The following is a 24599-nucleotide window of genomic DNA, read 5'->3' on the forward strand; positions in this document are numbered from 1 at the left end:
CTAAACAGGGCTCATTCTAGAGTGATCAGAGAATATGCCAGTCCCATTAGGTTGGGAGATAAAAGATGAATGACAGTGGCATGATGAACAATCATCTAGACAAAAATAAAAGCTGCATTTTGCAAGGAATCCTGCATTTCTAGTGCATAGTGCACACTATAGAGGAAGGCAGTCTTTGTCCCCTAGGCTAGAATATGAGACATTGTTCAATCTGTTTCATGTAGGCTCTTCATATAGTCAAGGATAAAAGGCAGACCCTTAGTACATCAGCACACCTCTCTTCATTGACAAAATAGGAAACATAACATCCCTAAGTTTGCCACTGAAGTCTTGTAACTCCTCAGCTACTTTCTGGATCTTGATATATGTACTAAGCTGCTTACTCATCCTCTTAAACTCTGGGGTATCTGAGAAATAATAGGGTGAAATAGATGTCTATGGGATTAAGCAGCAGTTGAATATTGGCTTTCAGGGTCACCATTCTGGACTTACCTACATTCCACCATATCACTCATTTAGGCCCCTAAATCCTTTCTTATAGTTGATTCTTGGTCTTTTACAGCTGTGCCTGTATTTGTCACCATGTAAAAACTGCATAAAAGTACTTTCCTACCTCTAGGGTTTTGTAAAATTGAACATACAGAAATCACAAGGACCACAGTAGCAGAGTAATGTAAGTGTCTTAGAAGTAGAAAGACTGTATGTTTTTTATCAGAGTAACCTGAAGTGGAAAACATAGCTTGTACTCTCATGATTCTGCTTGTTAATGTTTAGGCTTTTACGTTATTACGAAAGAATTGAAAATACGACCTGACTAGGATACAGGCAAGTCTAAGTCCTGATTCCAACTTAAAATGTTTTGCTGGGATTGCAGAAAAATAATCATAAAATTTAGCATGACTGTTCCAAAAAATGGTACTGTAATTGCATTATACCAGAGGCAAAAAGCTATTTATTGGAACATTTTGTTTTGCTTACAACATAAATGGCATGGGTAGCATCACAGTATATGGCTGTGCTGTTAAATCTTCAATTTTTAGGCTAATCTTACTGAACTTGTACTGAAGCAGAGGCCTGCTCACACAGTTACTAACAGCATCTGAATATGACTGCAGTATGTAACACTATGGACAGAGACAGTAATAGAGGTTTATCTGTATGGATGCAGGTTGCATGTGCTAACTGGCCTGAGGGCCAAAGAAAGCTCCTTGACCTATTTGATTTGGTAAGATAGATAACCCCATTATAAGCTGACTCAGGTTTTCAGGCAGAAAACTTTGATTAAAAAAAAAAAAAAAAAAAGCGAATGGTTTTCTGCAGGGGCAGGGAGTTGAGCTGGCTTACCATGCAGCCAGATAAGCCCTACTGCAAGGGGATTGAGGGGTGGCTAGTAGCAGAAGAGGAACTCTCCTTTAGAGACAGCGCACAGTTAGATCACAACCTGAAATTGTTCCTGTTAAACATACCAAAAGATGCACGAATGTGATTTCAGGGTGAAGGATTCTACTCTGGGAACCAGGCACCTCATGCCTGTTGTCTGCTCAAATAAATAACAAGTCATAACAACACAAGAGATGATAAAAGGTAGAACGCATCTAAGAGATGTCTCTCTGATCTGTGAGAAGGTCTAAATCCTATTTAAGGTTTGTAAGAGTGATATCCTACTTCCATTCCAGCTGCAGTCAAGTACTTTTTTTTTTTTTACTTCTTTTTTTCTGGAAACAATGGAAGTAATTGCTCAAATCATTCACCAGAATGACAAGACTGGAGAGGAAACTGAACGGTCTGGTCTGAAGCCAGGAGGGTGGCGATTTGTCTGGAGGGAAGCTCTGTACTTCTGAGAGAAACAGACAAAAAGCAGCAGGGAGGGAGACAGTTTATGGAAGTTATTATATGAAAAATTTGACTTGTGACAGCAGGGGCTACAGATGACAAGAGGCCGTGCTCTCCATAAAAGCAACAAAAGCATATGACTCTGTGTGTGCATGTGTGTGTGTGTGTGTGCGTGCGTGTGTGTGTGTGTGTGTGTGTGTGTGTGTGTGAATGCTGTCTGCTGGGGGCCTGAAACTGTGAGAACGGAAACTATCTCCTATTTCCTGCTGTGTTCAGAAAAATGGGGCTGCATGTGTATTGCTTGAAAGGAACAAGACTCAAATGAGCAGAACTCTTTCAAAAAAGTAGCTGAATATCTGAAATACTGGCTAGAGCTCTAGCATTAAAACAAATATTGTTGCCATTCAACTCCCAGTCTACAGGATAAATAAAGAAAACATAAGCATGATCATCTCTGGCAGGTATTTCATTAATAAAATGCTAAATTGAAAAGAGTATATGACTGGTTTAAGCTTTTCAGAATTTAACAGAAATTAGAATTTCTGAATTCAGAATTTAGGAAACAAGGAATGCACTTTCACAATTTTTCCCTATTTTTCAGATAGCTATAAACACGGTAACTTAGTTTTTTACTCTCCGTATTTTCAACATATACACTGCATTACAGAAAAATCATTTATGCCTCAGAAAGACAGAACACATCTGAAGAATGACTGAATTTTAGCAAAATGCACAGCAACTGTTTTAAAAATTGCACTGTTACTTTTCACTCCATTCTCTAACCAGCCCTAGGAAATAATGGAAGACCTTAAAATACGTGTAAAACAACAGGAAGAAAAGGAAATGCTCAACAACATCTATTCCTTACAAAAGAAAAAAAAAACCTTGCTTTCTTATTGATATCTGCTGTAATCTAGACTACAGAAGGTTCATTTTGGGAGAATATCCATGCAGAGTATGCTGTAATCTGCCTGTGGAGATCACTGATATTCCAAATTTCAGCACTGGAAGGGAGGGAGAGAGGGGGAAACGGGGAGAGGCAGAGAGAGAGGGAGAGGGAGAACAGATTCTGTGAGATGACCATTCTTTTGTTTCCAGTGTGAACAGACTCTGCTTCTTCCTCCCATGCCCAAAGTGTAACACCACTGGATGGGGTAGGAAAAAGAAGAAAGCACCATATCATCATGGCAATTAACCATTGTAAGATTACCCATATTTTCCATGCAGATTAAGAGAGTAAAAACAAGTAACAATTTCTCATGCTCTCTCTGATATCTGAACAAAGGGTGAAAGAGTGCAGGAACAACTTGCAGAAATATAAAAATCAAAGTTATTGGTGGTGTGTAAGGTGGGATTTCCCTATGCTGCAAATCCTTTCCAGAGTCTTCGAAGAGATTTTATAGCAGGGTGAAGCTGGCTCATGTCACAAACTGTTGAAGAGACCCCAGCAGTATTTCTGGCAAGAAAAAGCAAGGCTGCTGTTATTCAGGCCGCCCATCAAAAGACAGTCCTTCTGGAGTAACTCAGTGTATGGAGTTACTCAAAGTCTCTGCAGTCCACAGGCTGAGTCCTGGGTTCTGCTGCTTAGAGGTACAGCAGGGAATCTCATCTCAAGGCAGTGATCAGATGCTGGGGCCTCCTCCCATAGAAAAGCGCTCAGAGGGATTTTTTGCCAGTGACTTACTGGAAACAGGTTCTAGGAGTCTTGCTTATGTGAAATGCATCATTTGTTATCACTCATTGTTATAGTCTTCTGTGGATAATTAAATTCCTTGCTCCCATATTTGAACTACATGGGTCATAATGATAAATCATTGATCAACTAAAAAATTCCTACCATTTTTAGCATTAATTTTCTAGCCTGAAAGTATGTTAATCTCTATAGAATTCTTGATCTGATACTCAAGAACACTGGTTCTGCATTATATTACTATATATAGGGAAGCTTGGTAGCTTCAAGTCTTGACCTTAAAAATATCTTACATAAAGAAGGAACTCTCTGCCTTCAAGGAGTCTCAGTACATCTGCTTTCATACAGTTAAAGCTGGAGGTTTAAAGCTTGATCTTTTTATGATACAATCAATAACAATGAACTTTTACTACATAGAGGTAGTCCCTCTTTAAATAATTTAGGAACTCTTAATGGTCTATTTTAGTATCCTCCAGAGCAACCTGATACTTGCATATTTAAACACTGTATTTTTATACATAATTAGTAAATTAGTTCAGAACTCAGCTGTATCCCACATGCTTCTCCCAGATTTTTGATGCTGTGGAAGGAGACAGACAAACTCTAACTTCAGTAATGAATTCCAGTTGAACTGTAATACTGGTAGTCATGTGTTGGCGTCATTGAAACATATTCTTTTTTCTCTAATATATTTTCTACCAACACAATATGTATATTTAAGTACCCAGGGAAACAGTAATGCCTATGAATGAAAATGGGAGGGCTCAGAAGCAGTAACGGAACTCTACTGAAAAACCTGTTATCATATTAGAGAGTAATTCATTTTCTGCATTGCTATACATGAAGTATAATATATAGGAATAATATAAAATTAACTAAAAATAATACAGCATTATTTGTCTTAGTTATATCCTCCTCTGGGGACCAATACCTCAGACATTCTTTACATACTGTTATGGACTGTTATATTAGAGGTAGACCAAATCCTTTGCAGTGGGCCTTACTGCTATTAGAACACACGTTCTTCTGCAATATGTTGCAGTAATCAATATTGTTTTATTCCCAAGTCAAATACAGCATCATCTTTTATGGCAAGTGAAGCAAGTATGGCAAATGAAGCAAGTGAAGAATAAGTCTGTTTTCCCATGAATCAGCGATATGAATCAGACTAACTGTCTGGGTAGTCTTGAACAGTGCTTCTAATAATGGCTTGCACAAGCTGTTTCAGAGCAAGATGTAAAAGAAACAAACAAACAAAAAAACCCTATAGTAGATAGCAGTAGATATTTATGAGAGTCTTCCTTCTGGCAAGTTTTCTCTCTGACCCTCATTGGACCATATGTCAGGCTTGAGAATTTTTGTTCCGTTTCAAATGTAGATTTTTGTCTATAGCCTTAGATTCTTTCTGCCATTATGTTTTCATTCCTATTTATCCTGTCCTGTGTAACTGTTACTGAAGTCAATACGAGTTTTTAATATTAGCTTTTACAAGTTTATGGTCAGCTCCTAAACAGTTATTGTTTAAAATATGGAGAAAAATGAATATAATCCAAAGCTTAAAAAAAAAAAAAACTTGTGCTTGAATCAGCTAGGCTTGAATATTGTAATCTCATTGGAGGCTGTCCAATATCTATCTTAGAAAAGTTAGATGATGGTTTGTCATTTGTTTTTTGGACTAAAGGCTAAATTAATATAATGTATCTCTCAAATCATGCTCTGAAACTTATCTTCTGGTAATACAGTATGTTACACCTTCTGCTTTACTTCAAGGCTTTTAAAGGTTGTAACCCTATGGTCACATTTCCTTTGTTCTGCAGTCCTGTAGCGTTCCTTAACAAAAGTCTCTTCTATCATTAATATAGACTCATCTGCGTCTCAGAAAGGAGAAGACTAGTAATTGGTAGAAATGGCTTACAGAAGCAGTACAGAAGGGTGTGCAATTTCAGTAGAGTATTCCTTGAAACTTTGCAAAACACCCTTCCCAAGTGCCAGGTAGATTTTAGCTACTGTAGATCTTGAAAAAACGAGTATGGGACATGGACTCAAACACTGCTTATTACCCAGCATAACACTGATCAAGCCAGTGTTATATTCTGACCTACTAAACTGTGCCATAACTTCTCCAGTTTCTTAAGATTTGGCTAGAACTAACTTCTATTGAACTACTCCACTGGACAGGCAGAGTTGGTCAATCTACACCTCGAAGCAGCAACGACTTTTATACCTTTCCCCACTTACAATCTATGCATTGACAGAAGGCATATCTGCTGCTCGGTACTCCTCCACTCCTTAACTGTCAAAACCAGCAGAACTGAGGGACTGAAAAGCAAACTTCTTCAGCACCCAGTAACAGTGGCAGGTTCTAGCCTGTGATGCTTTCCTTCTGTCTGACTTTTTTACTCAAATGAATCACCAAATATGATCATCTATGATATCCTCAACCATTTGCAGTAAAGATGCACAAACACTCTGAAGAAAGAAAACTGAACGACTGTGTAGAAAACAGAGGTTGATGCAAGATGTATGCATATGTAAATAATAGGTAACCTTATGTAAACAGTTTTAGAAGTGTTCACTAGTATTATCTTGGCTTTCCTGTTTTGCAAAAAAATTGCCTTCAAATAGGTAGATAAATCAGACTTCAATTTTCATGGAAACTCTGCTTCCAAATATAGAATTTGCAGATGCTGCAATTAAAATGTAAATGAAATAAATAAATAAAAATGGTTCTGCAGCTACTTACAGAAGCTTGCAAATGCAATCCCAGGGTACACCAACACACACTTAATAGGACTAAGTTGGAAAGTTCTGTGGTTTTGTGGTACAAAATGTATCACACATGTATAAACATATATGCATGATCACAAATTAAAAGCATGTTGAGAAAATAAGAATATCCTTTGGGGAAGGAAAAATCTATATTATAATAGAATTATACTATTATAATGCTATTATATTGTTATTAGAATAGAATAGCATTTTACCAAGAAATATCTAACATATATGTTTACCTGTTATACTCATGAAAGAAACTTACTTATTAGTCCAAGGGACAGATGGTGAACAGGTTCAGTATATCAGCTGTCTTCTGTGCCATAATGTTGTTACTACAGTGACAATGCAGTAAAATCATGGCTACTGCTACTGCACAGAGTCAGCCCTAGGTAAATTGCAGCCGTGCTCCCATGGCCATTCTTTGCAGTAGAGCATATTGCATAATATTATATTTTTAGTCCTCTTTGTTTTTATAGCCTATACCTATACTGGAAGTCTGAATCTCTTCTCTTGGTGAATATAGAGTTATACAGCATAAGGCATGTGCTGGAAATTGGGCTATTTTGAGCACAAACTGAATGATATCAAGGATATGTGGACTTTTTTCTGGAGCTGTTGGAAGAGCATGTTCAGTCTTGATGAAAGAAAGGAATTAGATATACACAGATGGGCACTGATATTTAGGTTTCGTTTCAGTGTTTCAGACAGAATAATGTCATATACTTAAAAATACACACTGACTCAGGGCAACAGTTCTGTGGTAGTCTCTGAAGTACTTCTTTCTCAAAAAAAGCTTGCTTCCTCTAAAGGATAAAGGGTGTATCTTTGAAAAAGATTGCCAAAGATCTGCTTTTAGGACATGAATCTATTTAATGTTTCTAAGTTACTACAACTATGTGTAAAAGAAACATTCAGACAAATAGAAAAAGGATTTGAACAAATCCTAAAAAGCATGTATTTTCCCTTTAAATCATTAAACTACTAGAAAGCCTGCACAGTGCATGCTGTATACAATCCTTCTCTGAGGCTCAGTGCTGCGACAACCTCCTGATTTTTAGCCTGGCAAGAAGAGAGCTCCTTCTGCCTGGGCTGTTTTCTCCCCTTCCAGTCTCTTGAGTGGAGAAGCCAAATGGAAAGCACAAAAGGAAGCAAGTGTAGCTTCTTCCTTTACTCAGGAGCTAGGAGAAGGTCTGGAGAAAAGACTGTATTTTTCCACAAGAAAGAAGAAACTGCCTCCTCCATTGCTCACAGTTCTTCTCTCTGGGTAAAGTCAAATCTTCTTCATTCCCCTCCTCCTTTTCTCCCTGTTTGGCAATGTCAGATTGAAGACATAAACCTTCAAAAAAGACCAGCGTTTTGGGAAATCAGTATTCTCAATGCTTTTGTGTATCAAGGCCCTCCTAAAGAGTTAATCACTAAATCCTTGCAGGACCCCACATTCTTAATCACTGTCATTATCACAGCTCAGACATTTTTGTTATTGGCATATTCAAAATGCCTAACTTAATTAATTGATACATATATAGTTCAGTAGTCAGACTGCTGTGTAAATAGCCTATTTATGTGTCTGATCAACCAACAGCCCTGCTGACTGACTGACCAGGGTGTAGAAAGTAAGGATTTCTATGTGCATCTTTTTTGCTACACTTGAAAGAAGAGGTCTCAGTTATATTGCATATATAGGCCATCCAATGCACTTCAATCACCTCAGTCCCTTCAGCTGATTGGCCATTCAGTCACATAATTTACCTCAGTCCCATCACTAGTCACTTTAGTCACCTCCCCAGACGATACTACAGTGCAGAGTAAGCTCCGTGGAATTGGTGGAAGTTGTACTAAACCTGCTGTTTACAAAGAAATACTTTGGTCTTCGCATGTTTGTATTTTATTATATTTGTAAAAGTAAACTGATCCTTTAAACTTGATCAAAACACTTCCTAAAACCAGAATCGGTATTTATTGAAATCATTTCATGGGTACTAACTTACAACAGCCACACAACATAAAGAGAAGACAGTATTATTTGATACACTATAAAGCCAAATCAGCCCACCATGTGGAAGGGATGTGTCAAGCAAAAACTAGGCAGACGAAGCTTTATGATATCAAAGCATCTAAAAGAAATTGCTGTTCTCTTTGAGGGAAATTCCGCATGTGAAATCTTCCCCTGGTATACAAAATCTTACTGGAGAATGGGGAATTATCTGGGCTTGCTCAGCAAGTTGAATAGCAAGAACCCCAACGAACAGAACTTGAAAGTCTAAAGATACATCAATTTTTATGTATTTAATCCAGCAAGATGGTTGTGGTTATTGTACTTACAAATAGGCAGTTTGTATGTGTACAATGCTCTCTGCAACAATTTGTCATCATAATACAAAACCTCTCCTATAGCTAACACAATTCTTACCTTTCAAGTGGATGCATATTCACTCCCATTTTTGACAGGCCCAAAGGGATGGTGTTTGTCTTGGGAAATCTAGTGTGTCAGCAAAGCCAGCCCACCTCCCATCCTACACTGGGTTCTTTTGACCTCTGGTTCACCTCCTCCTCATTTGGGCTGGTACAATTCTTTGTGTGACTGCTGAAGTGAAATGATCTGGGTGCAAAGTACACCCTCTCCGTTTAATAAAAACAAACAAACAAAACTTGGCAGCAATAGCAGTTGAAGGTATTTGTACACCTCTCCTCTCCCTTGTTTCTCCTCCTGTTTTGCTCGTAGTTTTTTGTGGGAGCAGTCAAACCATCAGTAACTGCTACACCTTAGAAAAATTACAGGACTTTTGTTTTTATTAAGTCAGATCAACTATCTGATGTTGTTCACCCTGAAGAGTTCCTGCACCCTTGCTCTGGCATGAGTGATGACACGATGCAAAGGCTAAAGGAAAGAACAAGGGCAGCAGTACTCTAAAGCAATACTGCCACTGAGAACAGAGTATGTGGAACTGAACCCTTTGAAGACCATGCTATCTCTCACTGAAAAGCATAGCAAAATGCACATCTCTAATTGCTGTAAGTAATTAATTCCAGTGCCAGGCTGTCTCATTATCAAATATGCTGGCTCCTACTGCGCATTTCCAAGTCAAAGTAACCTGCTAATTGAGATTATAACAATCAGCTAGGAAAATTACGAAAGATGATGTCAGTTATACCAGGCCACAGTCAATCAGGAGAATGTAAATGTAACATCTTGAAATCAATGTTACAAGGAACTAGTAACGTGTCCAGACATTACTGATGTGGGCCTGTAAATGTGGGCTTGCTACACTCTTCATAAACTTCATCCCAGTGAAGGACCAACAGAAACTCATGCTTTTAAATACAGCACTGCAGCCACCTAGCCTTCAAAAGATGCAAGTGTTTAGTAATACTCTGGTCATAGCCTGGAATCAGGCAAAAGTCTTCTGTATATTTGTAGATACTTCTGGAGCCACTAAAAGATGGATCAGGTGAAGCTCAGTAATACAAACAACGGAACAACCAGAAATCACTAAAAGGCAACAGTGATCTCAACACCCATCTTTCTTGAGTGCATCTTGACAAAGTCATGGGACAGTCATTGTTGCTTGGGTCATAATTAATTCTTGCTAATGCTGTGTACTCTGGCTCTTTTTACTGCTGATGAGATAGGAAACAAATGGATCAATGCTCTCATTGTATTTAATGGAAAACCAGTGATCAGGAAAGAGAGCTGAATTCCCTTCATCCTAATTATACATGAATTGGCTAGACAGTATCCCCATAGATTGCCATAATTTACAAACAATCAGGAAAATAAATATGAGAAGAGAAAAACAGTGTCAGTGGTAGAAAGCATGGAGAGAATCAAATACTAAACTATGTCACTATAGTATAAGTGATTCAAATTTTCCTCTGCATTAACCTCTGAAAGTTTTCTAGACTACAAATCATGCAGTAAACCTCACCTACCTCTTCAAGAATTGTCAAATTCAGCATCCATTACTAAAAAAGATTCTTATTTCACTGAGATTACCTGCTTATCTAGCTAATACTCCGATTCCTGCTTTTCTGAGCAATAAAGAGAGAAACCTTGGTAGCATCTCACAATAAATCAAGTTAAAAGCCAGACATTCCACTTCTCCCTTGCATAAAGAGAATTCGCAACAGATCAGTCAGCCTTTTTTGATGCTAGTTAACTACCAAAATTAATTTTGGACTTATTTTCCATTCAGCTATGGAATTAGTCAAGAATGAAAAACAAACAAACAAAATCCCACAACATAAAATCAGAACTGGCAAGAAAAACTGAAAGAAAGGCTTAAAGAATGCTTGCAAATGTATTATTATTCTCCAGGTGCACAACAGTTTTAGAAATTTCTCCCTCGGAGGTGGGAGAGGATTAAGAGGAGATCCAATGTGGCAGCCTATGGCACATATATATGGTGCCAGTTTCAGTATTTTTTTCTGAAATATTTGACACTTTCCGCTGTTGACAACAGGTTGCTCGTATAAATGAACTGAGTTGGATATTCTGTGTTGTTCCCTTGTTTTGTTATTTTAAATTCCCTTGAAAAATTCAGGTTCCTGGTTCAAGAAAAATGCATTTATAACAGTGTAGAAGCTGAATACACACAGTTTTTATGCTTTGAGGAACTATACATTCATTTTTTTAAAAAATACACTTGCAGATATGTGACAGAGAAAAGGAGCCCAGGCTTTTGGTTGCTGCTACTTAATATCAGTACGGTTACATTGATAAAATACCAAATGATCAAACAATTTTTTAAAATCCCAATTCTTCCGCCTGCTACAGTCTAAATGAAAGATGAAAGATTATAACTTCAGAATAAAAATCTTGCACTTCTGATCCTTCCTTATACATAAAAAGAACAGCTTTGTGCCATCCTCAGTGATAGGAAGAGACAGGCAGAGAATGACATCACAATTTTTAACTGACTGCCTTCTGGTGAATTTATTTTGCTGTCAGTAAATATTACAGCAGTGTTAGTCACATTCAGGCTTTACAGAGACAGAATCACTATGCTGAGTTTGATCCTAGAAGCCAGCAATTCTTAGCTTTTGAAGGGGAGCATCTTTATTTCCAAATATGTAGCAATGGCTTGCATCCACAGACAGAAGAGTAAGAACATGTCTTAGAAAAATGCTAAAGTACATATCAAAGGTTTACGACCACCAAGAAAAAGCATCCATGTGAATTTTACCATTACATTTACTATAACAATACTGGATAGGCTAACCATTACAAAAATATCAAACCCCTTGCTCCAGAACATAGGTAAAGTCAGCCACTAACTGACTACTGATATTTAATTAGACATGCCACCAGCCTGATTCGAGACATAAAATCTTACAGCAGCTTCCACGTTCCTATTATTAATACATATACAATGCTTAAAATAGGATCAGGTTTGTTATAGGGTGAGTTTATAAACAGAGAGCAGAATTTAAACAGATGTTTCCATCCTTCTCCTACAGGCAGAGAGAGTGTTCCAAGCCTGGAAGTGAAAAAATTGCCCCTTCAGGAGTCTTTAAGAAGGCACAGACGAAGCACAGATCATGCTTATGCTGCCTTGTTCTCATTGCCTTTGTGGATCTATTTATTTTCCTCATCCACCTGCTTAGTCTTTTGAATTCCCCCTAAGCAAAAAACTGTCATTCATTATGCAGTATTCAAGCACACTGTAGTCTTAATAGCTACCACATCATCATTGTTATTACTAATAATAACACTGCTGCTAACACTAACAGACATCCAAGTTTTGCCTGTACACAGTGATAACAAAATTAGATGAGTGCAAGGACAGAAAACAGGCATTTTCCTCCTAGAAAAGGACACAGAGAGACATTGGATCTCTTCACTATCCTTCATAACACTCACTCTCTTAGTTACTTGATTCAGGCAACTATTACCATGCATGAAGAGAGTCTGCAAACAGGATATAAACAACTTAAAAGTACAAAGCAATTACGTATTGGCCAAATCACACAACAGCTAGGATTAACAAGCCAGTAATATGCTTACCTCCTTTGGTAAGCTGTTCTCAGTCCATGTTGAGCAGGCAGTCATCAGTCAGATGGAGAAGGGTCAGCCTCCGTTGCTTCTTGGAACACTAATCCATAGTGTTGCTGTTTCTGACTCCTTTTCTCTCTCTTGGAATTTCATATCTTTTCATACTTATATTCTTCCTCTTGAATCTTTAAGCTCCTGGCTCTGTCTTTCTCTTTGTCTGCAATTTTACCTTTCTTATATAATATGGCTCAAAACTAAGTACTTTCTCACAGCTCTTTTTCACAGTTTAGCAATTTTCTCAGAAGTCAGGGCCAAGATTATTCAGCTGGGCTGCATCAAAACTAGGCCTCGGATCACAGACAGCTGAAAGAGAAAGGTTACACCCTATTCAAGACCATAGCTGAATAACATTGTATAACTCTGAATGATACAAAGGAATTGTTCTCCAAATTGCCACGTAGGGCATACATTCTAAATTATATCTGTCTAGAAAATTAATTTTCTGTCACTGAATAAAGCAATTATGTGCCTATAAGGAAATGCTATACATATTAATGACTGAGTAACAGTAAGATGAACAACATTCTTAAACAACATCCTTCCATGTTATCATTATTCAAGTAAGAAACTGCAAAGAGAAAAAACATGGTAAGATATTTTAAACTGGCATAGTAGTTGATAACTGTTGGAAAGCAAAGTTAAGATAATGTCCTTCCTACAGGAGGATTCATCATTCAGCAGTATATGTGGTGTCACATGATGACACTGTATATTTGGAGGCTAAAATGCGAAAAAGAAAAGAAGATGCAGATACATTGCATGGCCCTCTTATTCTTGCTATCAGGGCCACTCAGTCCTTTTATAAGCCTTTAGATGATCCTACAACTTGTTGGCGCAGGTGACATGTATTTGCCTGATCCAGATTTTCACTGTCTGGCTTACACTACACTCTCCTAACAATTCTCTTGAGGTTTCTGATGTGCACAGGTAATAACCCTGCTTATAAATCAAGTGAATATAATTACGAAGTAACATATCTAAAAATCACCTATAAAACAGCAATTCCTATGTCTTATATCAAAATGCTGACAAAGTTGCATCAATGATTAAAACATTGAGTATGGAAACCCTAGACTAGCCTGCCACCTTGAGGAAATTCCCAACTTTACCCCAATAGAAATAACAGGGCAGTGGTTCTCCTGACGCTGAATACTCACTTTAAGTTTTGGTGATCAATGTATTTAAAAAACAAAACAAAAAAGCAGTCCAAACTTTTAAGTACACCATTAATATTAGTTACATAAATAAAGCCCACTGAGTTACACCAGACCAGTCACGTCCATGAATGCTTAAAACAGGAAAATGTTCTCCCAAACAGATGAAAGAGGTCTGTAAAACACGTTGCTGCTGCACGAGACCATTAAAACTGCACTTTTCATCCATAAATATGAGTTTTTGAAAAAAAAAAGATTTTCTCTTCAAAACAGCAGTAATGTATCTCTATTCTTGCAGCAACAGGAGAGCATCTTTCTTTCAGATGAGTAATGGAGATTTTGAAACCACGAGTACAACAATGTGTACACGAGGCACCTTAGGAAAAGCACGCTCTCTGCGACGGGCCACGGGCCAGTATTAAGGACAAGTCTGAACACTTAAGTGCGCTAGTAGGGTGAACGGCGCCGCGCAGGGCAGGGCAGCGCTCCCGGCGCGGCGGCTCCGCCATCTTGTCCTCTGAAGCCCCCGCACCTGCGAGCGCCGACGCCACAGCGACAAAGAGCGCGGGAGAGGAGTAAAAACGGCCAAATCGCATCGTGAAGTGAAAAGCGAATCACCCTGACTGCAATTCACACCTTCCCTCAGCACCCGCACTGCATCACCAGCCTCTTATACATGGAAATCACGGCACGGCCCCGCTCCTACCGCTCCCTCCCGAAGGAGCAAACGACAGAGCGCCTCCGCCCCCCCCCCAGCAGCGCGGAGCGCAGCCCTGTGCGCATGCGCGGCCGGCGCACACCCCCCCCCCCGCTTCACCCCGCCCCCGGGCGCTGCGGCCGGGCTGCGCAGGCGCGGCGCGGGCGGCGGCGATGGGGGCGCGGGTGACTCGCGTGTTCCGCACCTTCAACGCGGAGAGCCGCGCCCGCCGCGAGATCAGCAAGGAGAAGCCCACGCCCGCGCCGCGCCACCCCACCGCGCGGCTGGACGCGCTGGCTAGTGAGTCCCCGCCGGCGGGCAGCGCGGAGGAGCGGGAGGGCAGCGAGCGCCGGTCCGACGGGGCGGAGCCGCGCTGCGGCCTCGAGGGGAGAGCGGGCGGCGCGGGGGGCTGCGTCGGCGAGGTGCTGGGGGCGCATGGCGCTGGCGGGCGGGCAGCCCGCGGCTCGCCGGCGGCAGCAGGAGCTGGGCCCGGCGGCGGGTGACATTGAAAGTGGGGCGGCCGCGCGCGGGGCACGTCGGGAGCTGCCGCTGGCGGCGGCGGCTGGGCGGGGCGGTTGCTAGGGGCGGTTGCTAGGGGCGGCCGCAGCGGTGCCGCGCCGGGGGCGGTTGGGCGGCGGCCAACGGCTGTTGTGGCCCGTCGACCCGCTCCCTTGGGCCGGGCCGGACTCGTTTCGCGAGTGTTCATCGCGTGTCTGCTTCGCAGGCCGCTGGCGACTAGTGCGATGTGTCTGGAGTGAAGGGACGCTGTCGTACGGGTTACAAATAAGTGGGGTGTTATCGTGTTGTTTGGCGTTCGTGGGTATGGCAGCACCCCTGTTTCTCAGTGTAAAACCGTGCTTGTTAACGTTAGAGCTAACGCAGAACTGAAATCTTCCTGAGAAACGCGGTGTAGGTTGAGGGTTGTGTGATGGCTCTGGGGAAGTGATTAGGCTGAGAGAAGTAACGAAAATGAAACAATTTTGTGACTCGAATCTTCTTTTTTTTTTCTTCTCCCCTCCGCCTTTAGATCGTACAGAAATACAAGAAGAAATATACAGAAAGGATGATAGGCTTCTCACTTTGTTAAAAGATGTTTATGTGGAGTCTAGAGATCCATCTGTGCAGGTGAAGTATGTCTTACTGTAGGAGGCATACGAGCATTAGCTTTGTGGTTTTCAAACTCAGTACAAATTCTACCTAGTGGGCAGATTTTTCAAGAAAAATACTCTATTAATGCCTAAAAACTACTGCTTTTTTATAGGTAAAACTGATGTTTTCATTGCTCTTCCGTATATCAGCAGCACTGACTGTGTTTGACCCTGAGCAGTCTTGAACATGTGGCAGATTCTCGTAATCTAACCTTTTAAATACTTACACATAGTTTTTCTTTTTAACCTCATAGTGACTTTTTTTTTCACCTAAGTTAGCACTTCTGCTTCCTCAAAGGCAGAAGGGTACTTGGCCAGTCTTTTGGAAAAATGCACAAGATTTTGCCAGACATTTCTCATAGACTTGCTAGAAGGAAGGAGACTGAATGTGGTAGAGGATGAAGACATTAGCATCAGTAGTTAAAAAACTCCACTAAAATGTTCATGGCATACTACACAAAGGCTTTTCCTTATGTGGCTGAGGTCATGCTTTAGTTAATTTTTTCTGTATAACCTTTGAGATTGTTTTTTGATCAGTTTCCCCATCACTAATGGCTGTAGTCTTTGACTTGGACGGCAAGGCATACCCCTTCCAGTAATACATAGGCTGGGGTTCAGTCTCTTCCACTTTGTCGTGCTATGTCTTGTGCTTTTTACTTCCTGCATTACTGGACCATTTTATTTCAGCTTCTTCATGTGCTAATAAAAGTTACATGATCATCTAGCAATAAAATTCTTAAGTCTCTCTGATTTAGCACTTCTGTAGAGCCTTCCATTCAGGACTAAAAACATCTTAAAATGCAAATGGATTTCTGCAGTTTCTCCCTGAAGTATCCAAGTAATCTCTATCCATTATTTTCATAAAAGAGATTAAGACTCTGACCTTGAAGTGCTAAAGATTTCAATATCTTTGGCCTAACTTCAATATCTTTAAATGCTTCCATTTGTCAGGCTGTTAAGAGAGATTTGAGGAAAAGCCAAAAGCAGAATAGATCTCTTAGTGTTTGACTAAGTTTGAGAGCCTGGTCTGAGATTGCTGATATGCTTGCAAGACTTGCTCTTGTAATGTGTCTACTTGAAATTGTTAGGAAACATATGATAAATATGTTAGCACTGAGGCTTATTGGCAAAACTTCATCCAACAGCTTATTCCTTTCTTTCCTGATACTACACTGAATGCCTTGTATGTGTATGTATACATACATATATGTATATTCTGCATGTCTGTCTGTATTAAGTGGAAAAACATACTCTCAGTCTTGAAGTAGCAGATATCTGGAGCTGGCTCATTTTATTACGACGTTAAGAATTGTTTGTCACCTCAACATAATTTTAGGATGGGTTAGGGAAGGGAAAATTAGTAACATACTATCGAATGTTCTTTGTAATTTAGAAACAGCACGGATGGTGTAGAATCTTCTTAGCTTATGGGTTAACACAGAGTGTCTGTGGGCTAATCAGTGGCTATAGACTATGATAACTTTAAAAGTAGTGTTCCTTGAGCTTAAAGTTTTTCACTGTATCTTTTCTGCAGTGTCATTCACTGGTAAAGTCCTAGTAAAAAGCAATACAGGGAAGGCAGAGCTGGTTTGAAAATTACTTGGAAAAGGAAATGTGAAAGGACTTGGGACAAGAGACTTTGGATGTCTGAGCACTGCAGTAATCATGGGAATCAAACTGCATATGGAGCTGCAAAATAGCTTTTTTTTGTCCAACAAAGCTCATGCTCTAAGCAGAGCAAAAGAAGGGATGTCTTTTATTTGCAAAACTAAGATGTTAATATGAAAGAAAGGGAAGGAGAGAGAGAATGTATGAAAGGGGTTCTAATGGTACCAGAAGAATACCAATTTGTAGTATGATGCCCCCACCATGAATCAGTACCAAGTATTGTATCACCTATATTTATGTTTGACTACCAAAATTTGCAGTGCGATATATGTAGGGCTGTTTAGTATGTACAATACCTAGTGTTTAATGGATGTTTGGCTTTTCCAAATCTGGGTGGAGATTTGGCCTCATATGTAGAATGACTGTGCAATAACTGACTATAATTTTAGTGGTATCAAGAAGTGCAGCAGGTAAAGCATCCTTTCTTTAATGCTGTGAAAATGGGGAAAAGACGTATTTAGGAAAACAACTTGGCTGTTACAGCATGCATAGTAAACAGAACTGCTGTTAAGCTCTTTTTGTTTTCCTTCCCACAATTAGGTAAAAGATCAAGGTGGTGAACATCTTCCATGCAAACAGGAGGAAAAGAGACTTACAAAACTAGGTCATTTGGCGGCTCTAGATGTTAAGAAAGTTTCCAAAGGCAAAATTTCCATTGTGGAGGCTGTGACGCTTCTCAATAATCACAAACTTCATCCTCAGATATGGACTGCAGAGAAAATAGCAGAGGAATACAGTCTGGAACTGAAGGAGGTCACCTCTCTTCTGGAATTCTTCATTCCTTTTGCTGTGCAGGAGTTTCCTACTGAAGGCAGAAAAGCTATAAAACCAACATAAAAATAATTACCAAAACCTTGTGTGATCTCACTGGTGTCTTAATTTTACTTTGAATTTATTCATTGTCTGAAAGAATTACTATCATGTCATCCAACAAGGCTGCCTTCTTATACCAATAGGATGTATTTGGGCAATTCCATTCCGGCTTCAATTAAATGCAGCAATTATTGGAGGCGTTTGTAAACCAGAATATAACTATTAAGTTGTATTAATGAGATAATCAGAGAATCAGGTGAAAGGCTGTCATCAGGTTCACTTAAAATATGTAAGTTCTAGTTAGAACATTCATTAAAATGGGTAGCCTGTCTTAACAGAAAGACTTCCTGGCCTTCAGCTAAATCAGTGCTCTGTGTGTACCAGTTTTGTAGTTCCACATTTGGTCCATATTCAAGGACTTGCTGTCAAGATGTATATATAACAATATTATTATTATATTTCTTCTGTATAAAAATGGAGTAGTATTTATAATTTGCAAAGAAGGATGATGATGGAAAGACTTGGAAAATTCAGCTGTATCAAAAACTTAGAATGAAGATGAATAGCAAGAAGACCTCTTTATGATGCTGGAACAGGAATGGCTGATGGTAGCTCCTCTTTCTCCACTCTGTTCTGATTTAGCTTTAACATCTGTATTTCCCCAGATACTGTCTGTCAGTCTGTGAATTTGCAAAGAGTGAAGGGATCTTGTAGCATCTGAGTCTCTTGCAGCTGTATCTGTCACCTACAGTACAGGCTCATATCATAATTAACAGGATCTAGTATTTGGATCCACTGACAGAGCTGTAAATTGCTACCTGTCTTGTTATAACAGCCCTGTTTTCCTTATGGAGGCTTTGTCTGCTTTACCTAAATGTGGGCTTAGATCAACTCATGTTCAGTGAGGGTAAATTGGCAACATGCTACAACGCTGTAATTGAGCACTGCCCTTTTCAATTTTTAGTAAAGGATATTACAAGCTGTGGAGTGGTTTATAACCTTTTGGATACTTAAACTATTCAGGTCTGTGTAAATAAGGAAAGAGTTTTGCACTGGTGATTAAAAAATACTGACTGTGGTGAAAACTGATTCATATTTTCTACCTAAAATACATAAAGGGGAGAGAAAACCATGTCAATTTATATTTAGAAATGTGTTATGATTCCTTTTTTTTTTTTTCTTCAAAACCTTAATTTTGTGAGATGCTGACATTCCTAATACACTACACTTAGAAGCTGAATATATTAAAAGGGTAGAAATCAGTACCAGGCCTACAATGTAACTTTCTTTTAAGAACTTTTCTGTCAGCCCTTAGATTCCTGACTGTGGTAAATGTGCTATGAAGAAGAACACCAACTTTGCTATTTCAGAGCAAGATCCTTTCCACTTCTCTGTCTGACTGAGATGAAACAAGGTATTTACGGTATAGTATACCACAGCGTGGTTTTGCTTGATTTATTTCTGACTGTACATTAGTGAAAGATGACATAGCCACCTAAGTGCATTGTGTAAAAAATTTAATTTGTTCTGCAGATGTGTGGATGGGCGACAGGCGGATAGGCTTGTCACTGTCTTGTAAGTCTTACTGGGAACAGGGCTGTACTCTGAAACTAATGCATATTACCTCAGAGCTGTGTATCACATAAAGATTTTTTCCAGAAAGGATTCTGTTTTATAGAATGTTGCAACAAGTACTTTTATGTTTGACTACTGTTCAACCTAGTGCGGTATTTAAGGTAATGTTCAGAAAAAACAACTGTGGAATGCATTTGGTAGATACTTGTTTATTTTGGGGAGCTCTATGATTACCTTCTTTAAAAACGATTTTTTGCCTGGATATTTGGTAGAGTTAATTAAAACCTTGCTTCACAATCTGTCAGCAGTAGACAACAATTTACTATGCCTTTTCGCTCGCTCAGTATGTATTTTGGCTCCTTTTGTCTGTCTTTGTGAACTATCTTGTGATGTGTCTAAACCATTATGCTACCCCGTTTCATGCAGAAAGTCCCTGGAGTCACTGCGATATACTCTTCCTTTTTTCTCATACTCTTTGATAGGCACGTGTTTTTGGACATTTGATGCTCATCAGTGTACCTTCAGGACAAAATCCTTGCCCTTGGTATCTTGAGGCAGGATCTCATCTTCAGGATATGTTGTCTATGGTGGGGAAGCAAGCAGATCCCACAGTACAGAGATGGTCCAGAGATCTATCTCCCTGGAAGTAGGTGAATTCCCAGTGGCCCAGAAGGTTCCTTGGGAACAAGGGAGCTTCTTCAGCATGGTGTGTTCAACACAGGAAAATTAGACAAAAGCCAGTGTGCTCTCAGGTACTGCTGATCACCTGCCCCACTTGCTGGGAAATGTCAAGCCAACATTAGGAAGGCATCGCTGATGGTATTGGGTGAGGTTAAATCAGTACCTTTATATGTCCAAGTTATCTCATAGTCTGGATGTTTGGCTTTCAGTTTCTTTTCAGGCATGGAATATTTCATTTGCCCAAAGCTCACAGAACATCCACAAACAGGGATCTTTTCTCCTTGCTCTGGCAGGAAAGCCTGTCCCTGATCAAGTGCTCTCAATTGCCACTACCATCTTTTCCTGGGTAGGCTACCAGCCATAGCCATCCAGAAGGTCCTTGGCAGGTGTGTACTCAGTCCATGTGCAAATGAGTGTGTGTCTTTGTAACAGTGTGCATCTTTAAAATAACAGTGTCTTTAAGGTTGATGTTTGGAACAAGACTGTTCTTACTGCTATTCGTTTCTTTTCTGGAACTGTTTACTTCATTCCTTTTTCTTCTTGCATAAGGGACTCTTTCCCCATCAATTATCTTTCCTGCTTAACAGTTTTTGGTTTTGATACTGGTATTCTTCTGATTGTAAATTGTATTTTCCTCTGCAATTTTTACTTGGTTCTGTCCCTTTCTCATGACTGTTAGACTGTCAGCTTAAGTTGCTCTTCAAGTAAACATTTTGAAGAGGTAGTTATGGGGAATTTGTGGGAGACTGCAATACAGGCCTCTGGGAATCTTGTGTGGAGAATTTTTCATGTTTCCTTGCTATGTAGTTTGTCAGATTTGGTTCAGATGTTTTTTGCCACTGTATGGAATTGTTACATTTGGTACTGAACAACCTGCATCACTCAAACTGCATTGTTCTTACTGAATTAATGTAGAACATGTAGTTGGTATACGTTTTTGTGAGCCTGTGAGGAATTTGCTTCATTTCTTGTCTGAATGACACAGAGTTAACAAACTTATTAATATATAGGATTATTTCACAAGTTTTCCAAAGTATTTGGTAAGGTCTGTCACTGAATGAAGCTAGGGCCTTTTGGAAATTGATGTGGGTAGACAGTATGGGCTGTAGTATCATTTGGAAGTGAGGGTTATGTTTGCAGTGAGGCATAGAGTTGAATATCCACAGGGAAGTTCCAGCAAGTATTCTGTTTCTGGGATAGAACTTTTAAAAAAAATACTGTTTTTTTTTCATCATCCACATTTTCTGAGACAGTCACTTCGGTATGTCTGTTCCTTTAGCCTCATTCTATAAGGAAGAAGAGTGTGCTCTGTATTGGTTCTACCAGTAGTGGAGTATTCTATATTCACAGTCTTCTCCAGTCATTTGTCTTTGCTGTTTCTATGAAAACTTGATGCAGCTGTACTCTTGACTCTTTACTAGCCCACATGCAAAGGCTAGTTATATTCTGGCCTCACAGTAGCAATGACCTGTTTTATTTCTATAGAGCTATATCTTGAATTCTAGAAGGAATAGCACCTCTGCTGAGATAAAGATGAAAGGACTGGGTTTTGTTCTGTAGAACTTACGAATAGGAGAAACTTTCAAAGATGATGTAGTTTACATACATCTTCAAAAGTTGGTCTTTTTGAATATGTTTAAGTAATCTTGTGCTGCCTCATCATATATTAATAGTAGCTAGGTTTTTGCTGTCTGATGCCAGGATAGCAAGATCAGATCTGTAAGGCAGGAGGGAGGTTTAGCTCTGTTTTCTGAGCAGTATAGCCAGAGAGAACTGCAATACAAAAAAACAATCTTTCTGTAGTCTTCTGACATGGAGAACTTGTCTTTTAATGCAACTGCCTATTTTTATGCAAGGAGAAAAGAAAATGATGTTTATGTGTTGAGGGATGCACTACACTCATAAAGGGAATGTCTTATTTGTGTTGAAAAAAATGGAGTGAAACCCTAAGCAGTAACAAAATAGGATTAAAACTTAGAAGTTTAAAGATGCAGTGGTATGGACTTTTTTTCATATAAGCATCATACTTTCATGTTTGAAGTTTCATGAAACTTGATGTTTTGTGACTCTGTTCTGGAGTCTCTTTTTAAATGGGAGTTTTTTGGTTGTTGATATGTGGCACCACTGTTGAATTCACAGCACTAGAGGTCCAGTTGTTCGGTGTGGGTGAACTTGGGGTGCAAATGGATTTAGGCACTTGAGACTGTGGAAGTCAGGAGTGGGAAAGTTCTACACAGATTGATATGTTATCAACAATCAAAACACTATGTAAGTGCCTGATGTTATTAAATATGTTGTCAGCAATCTATGAATCTAATGAATACTGTAACCTTTAATGGTTTAGATACCATTATGTTGTTATCAGTGCTAAGTGTTTTCTACTGAAGGCTTCCAGAGAAACCTTTTGCAATAGAGAGCCACCCTCCCAGCTGCCCATGGGTGAACAGGCTTTTCAGCCCATGTCAATATGGACTCTATTAGGATTGGGAGGCACAGGAGAAAACTGATTTAAGAGAATGCAAGTGCCATTTTGGTCCAAGAAACATGCCTTCTAGTTAACCAAAGATGGGGAAGAATTCCCAAGGCAATCTTGTCTAATTGATTATCTTCTGAGGACTAATATCCAAAAGCTGTCTTGGACAAATTTGGAAAAATGCATGTTAATTTCTCCTAGAAAATTAACCTTACCTCATTAGTTTCTTCTAGAGAAACTATGAAATGAAGACTTAGATTTACAGGAGATGACAGCAGCAGCAGGTAACAGCAGCATATATCCTGTAACATAATGGAGGAGGGGGTGTTCAGGGAGCCATGTGTTTCTGTGTAGTGCAATGAGGTTTAATGTGTCTGTTGGCAGTAACAGAATTTGAAAAATAAATTCACAAAGCTTATTCTACTACTGTTTTGCAGGGTCACTTTGGCCATGGTTTACTTTAATTGCTAAAGCTCTGTCTTTAAGTAAAACATCATCTCTCTTGTGTTTGGTCAGGTAGGCAGGCACTAGACTCATCTGCATGTTTTGGCCTTCTGACAAGAGTATTACACAGGAGAGACAAAACTGAAAGGAGAAGGGGAAGATTAGATTCCTCAGGCATCTTCTTTGTTGTACAGAAGCAGAAAATGCATAGAGTCTTGTAGGATTGGGGCCCTCAGGCTACTTCTTAGAAGATAAGGGAGGTAATTTTGTGGCTAGAGGAATTCAAACCTTTGAAGTAACTGTGTAGTGGCAGCCACACCTATGAGCTGGGCTGACTCTGACCTGGAGAATGAAGTATCCAGCAGTACTGATGAGCTGCAAATGGTGCTGGTGAAAGCTAGACTTATTCCCGTAGGAGGCTGCTATAATTGGAAGCATGAATGTAAAGCAGCAGCGGCAGCATCTGGCAGCTGGGAGCTATGCATGTGTGAGAGAGGTCTGGACTCTGGAGGAAGGAAAACAGCACTGGCAACTTGTAGGCGTCTGGGAATGCAAAGCTGATTATAATTGTCTGGGCTGGCAGAGAGTGGAAGAGGTGAAGGTGGGATCTTCAGAGCATTTTTCTGAACTAAAGCATGTCCTGGTATTAATTGCATAGGGTTTTGTTCTCAGGAAAATAAACACAGTGTGGTTTGCCATTCAAGCAGTTTTGACTCTGGCCAAGCCAGATATTGGGTATTAATATTGGGTATTAATTAATGGCTGATGTCTGTAAGCCTTGATGACTAGAACTGTGCTCCAGAGCTGAGCTGCAGTTCATAAAGGTCTGTTAAGAGTTGTGGGTTGGATGCATGTCACACTCAATTGGCTTCTGCCTTATTCTCGTGTTTGCAGCACAGCATTGTAGCCTAAAGGATCCTGCAGGCTTGACGATTACATCTTTCCTATTAAAGTGGGGAAGTGGCCTTGAATCCCCTCAAGCTGAGGAGGAAACTGACTGTTAGGCAGGAGTCTAGCTGAGCTGTCTCTGTGCCCATAAAAGCTGGAAACCATGGACGTTACTTTTAGTTGCATAATTTTTCCTGTTGAGCACAACGGAAATTTGGATGCCTCACTCAGCACCGTGAATTTCCTTCACCAGCACCAGCCTGAGTCCCTCTTGGTGAGGCTGAGGTGAGGAAGTGGTAGAAGCCATGGCATGGTGAGCACAGCCGTGGCTCACTGCTGCTCAAGGGGCAAAGCTTGCTGCTGCCTTAACCATTCCTGCCCCTCTCCTGTTCCCAGGACTTTGGTCCATCTCTCTCTTTTTGCTAGCTCAGGCAATTGCCAGACCTTCACTAATATGATAGAAGTGAGAAGGTGAAACAATCTTTAACTTCATCAGTATCAGTTTCAATTCTTTGCTTGGATCCAACATATATTCTTCTTAATTCTATTAACTTTTTTTCCCTTTGGATGTGGCTAGTATTAAAACTGGGTATATGTTTGTGCACACAGTTTAGGGGAAAAAAATGAAGATGCAGAGGTATCAAAATGCCGTTGAATTTTTCCCAAATGCACTCTTCCCAAATTCTTCGATTTGGGATAGGAAAAAAT

General features: G+C 39.8%; 2 protein-coding genes across 18 annotated transcripts in view; one reads left to right on the top strand and one right to left on the bottom strand.

Moving 5' to 3' along the window:
• The window catches only part of KLHL32 (kelch like family member 32), a 171453-nt gene extending 157284 nt beyond the window's left edge, over nucleotides 1-14169 (bottom strand). For 16 of the 17 annotated variants that reach the window (XM_067293968.1, XM_067293967.1, XM_067293966.1 and 13 more), the window contains exons 1-2: nucleotides 13508-14169; nucleotides 12303-12653 (exon numbers count right to left, since the gene is read on the bottom strand). The gene's annotated coding sequence lies outside the window, so the exon portion shown is untranslated. Of the gene's footprint in view, nucleotides 1-12302; nucleotides 12662-13507 lie in introns of those variants that run through there. The other variant, XM_067293957.1, reaches the window with a different exon arrangement.
• Nucleotides 14170-14326: 157 nt separating this feature from the next.
• On the top strand, nucleotides 14327-19738 carry NDUFAF4 (NADH:ubiquinone oxidoreductase complex assembly factor 4). Its single transcript, XM_067294809.1, has 3 exons — nucleotides 14327-14501; nucleotides 15229-15326; nucleotides 17558-19738. The coding sequence occupies exons 1-3, from the start codon at nucleotides 14375-14377 to the stop codon at nucleotides 17852-17854; spliced, it is 522 nt and encodes a 173-aa protein (XP_067150910.1). The 5' UTR covers nucleotides 14327-14374; the 3' UTR covers nucleotides 17855-19738.
• The last annotated feature ends 4861 nt before the right edge of the window (nucleotides 19739-24599 follow it).

Source organism: Apteryx mantelli, chromosome 3, assembly GCF_036417845.1.
Source record: "Apteryx mantelli isolate bAptMan1 chromosome 3, bAptMan1.hap1, whole genome shotgun sequence".
Lineage (NCBI taxonomy): Eukaryota > Metazoa > Chordata > Aves > Apterygiformes > Apterygidae > Apteryx > Apteryx mantelli.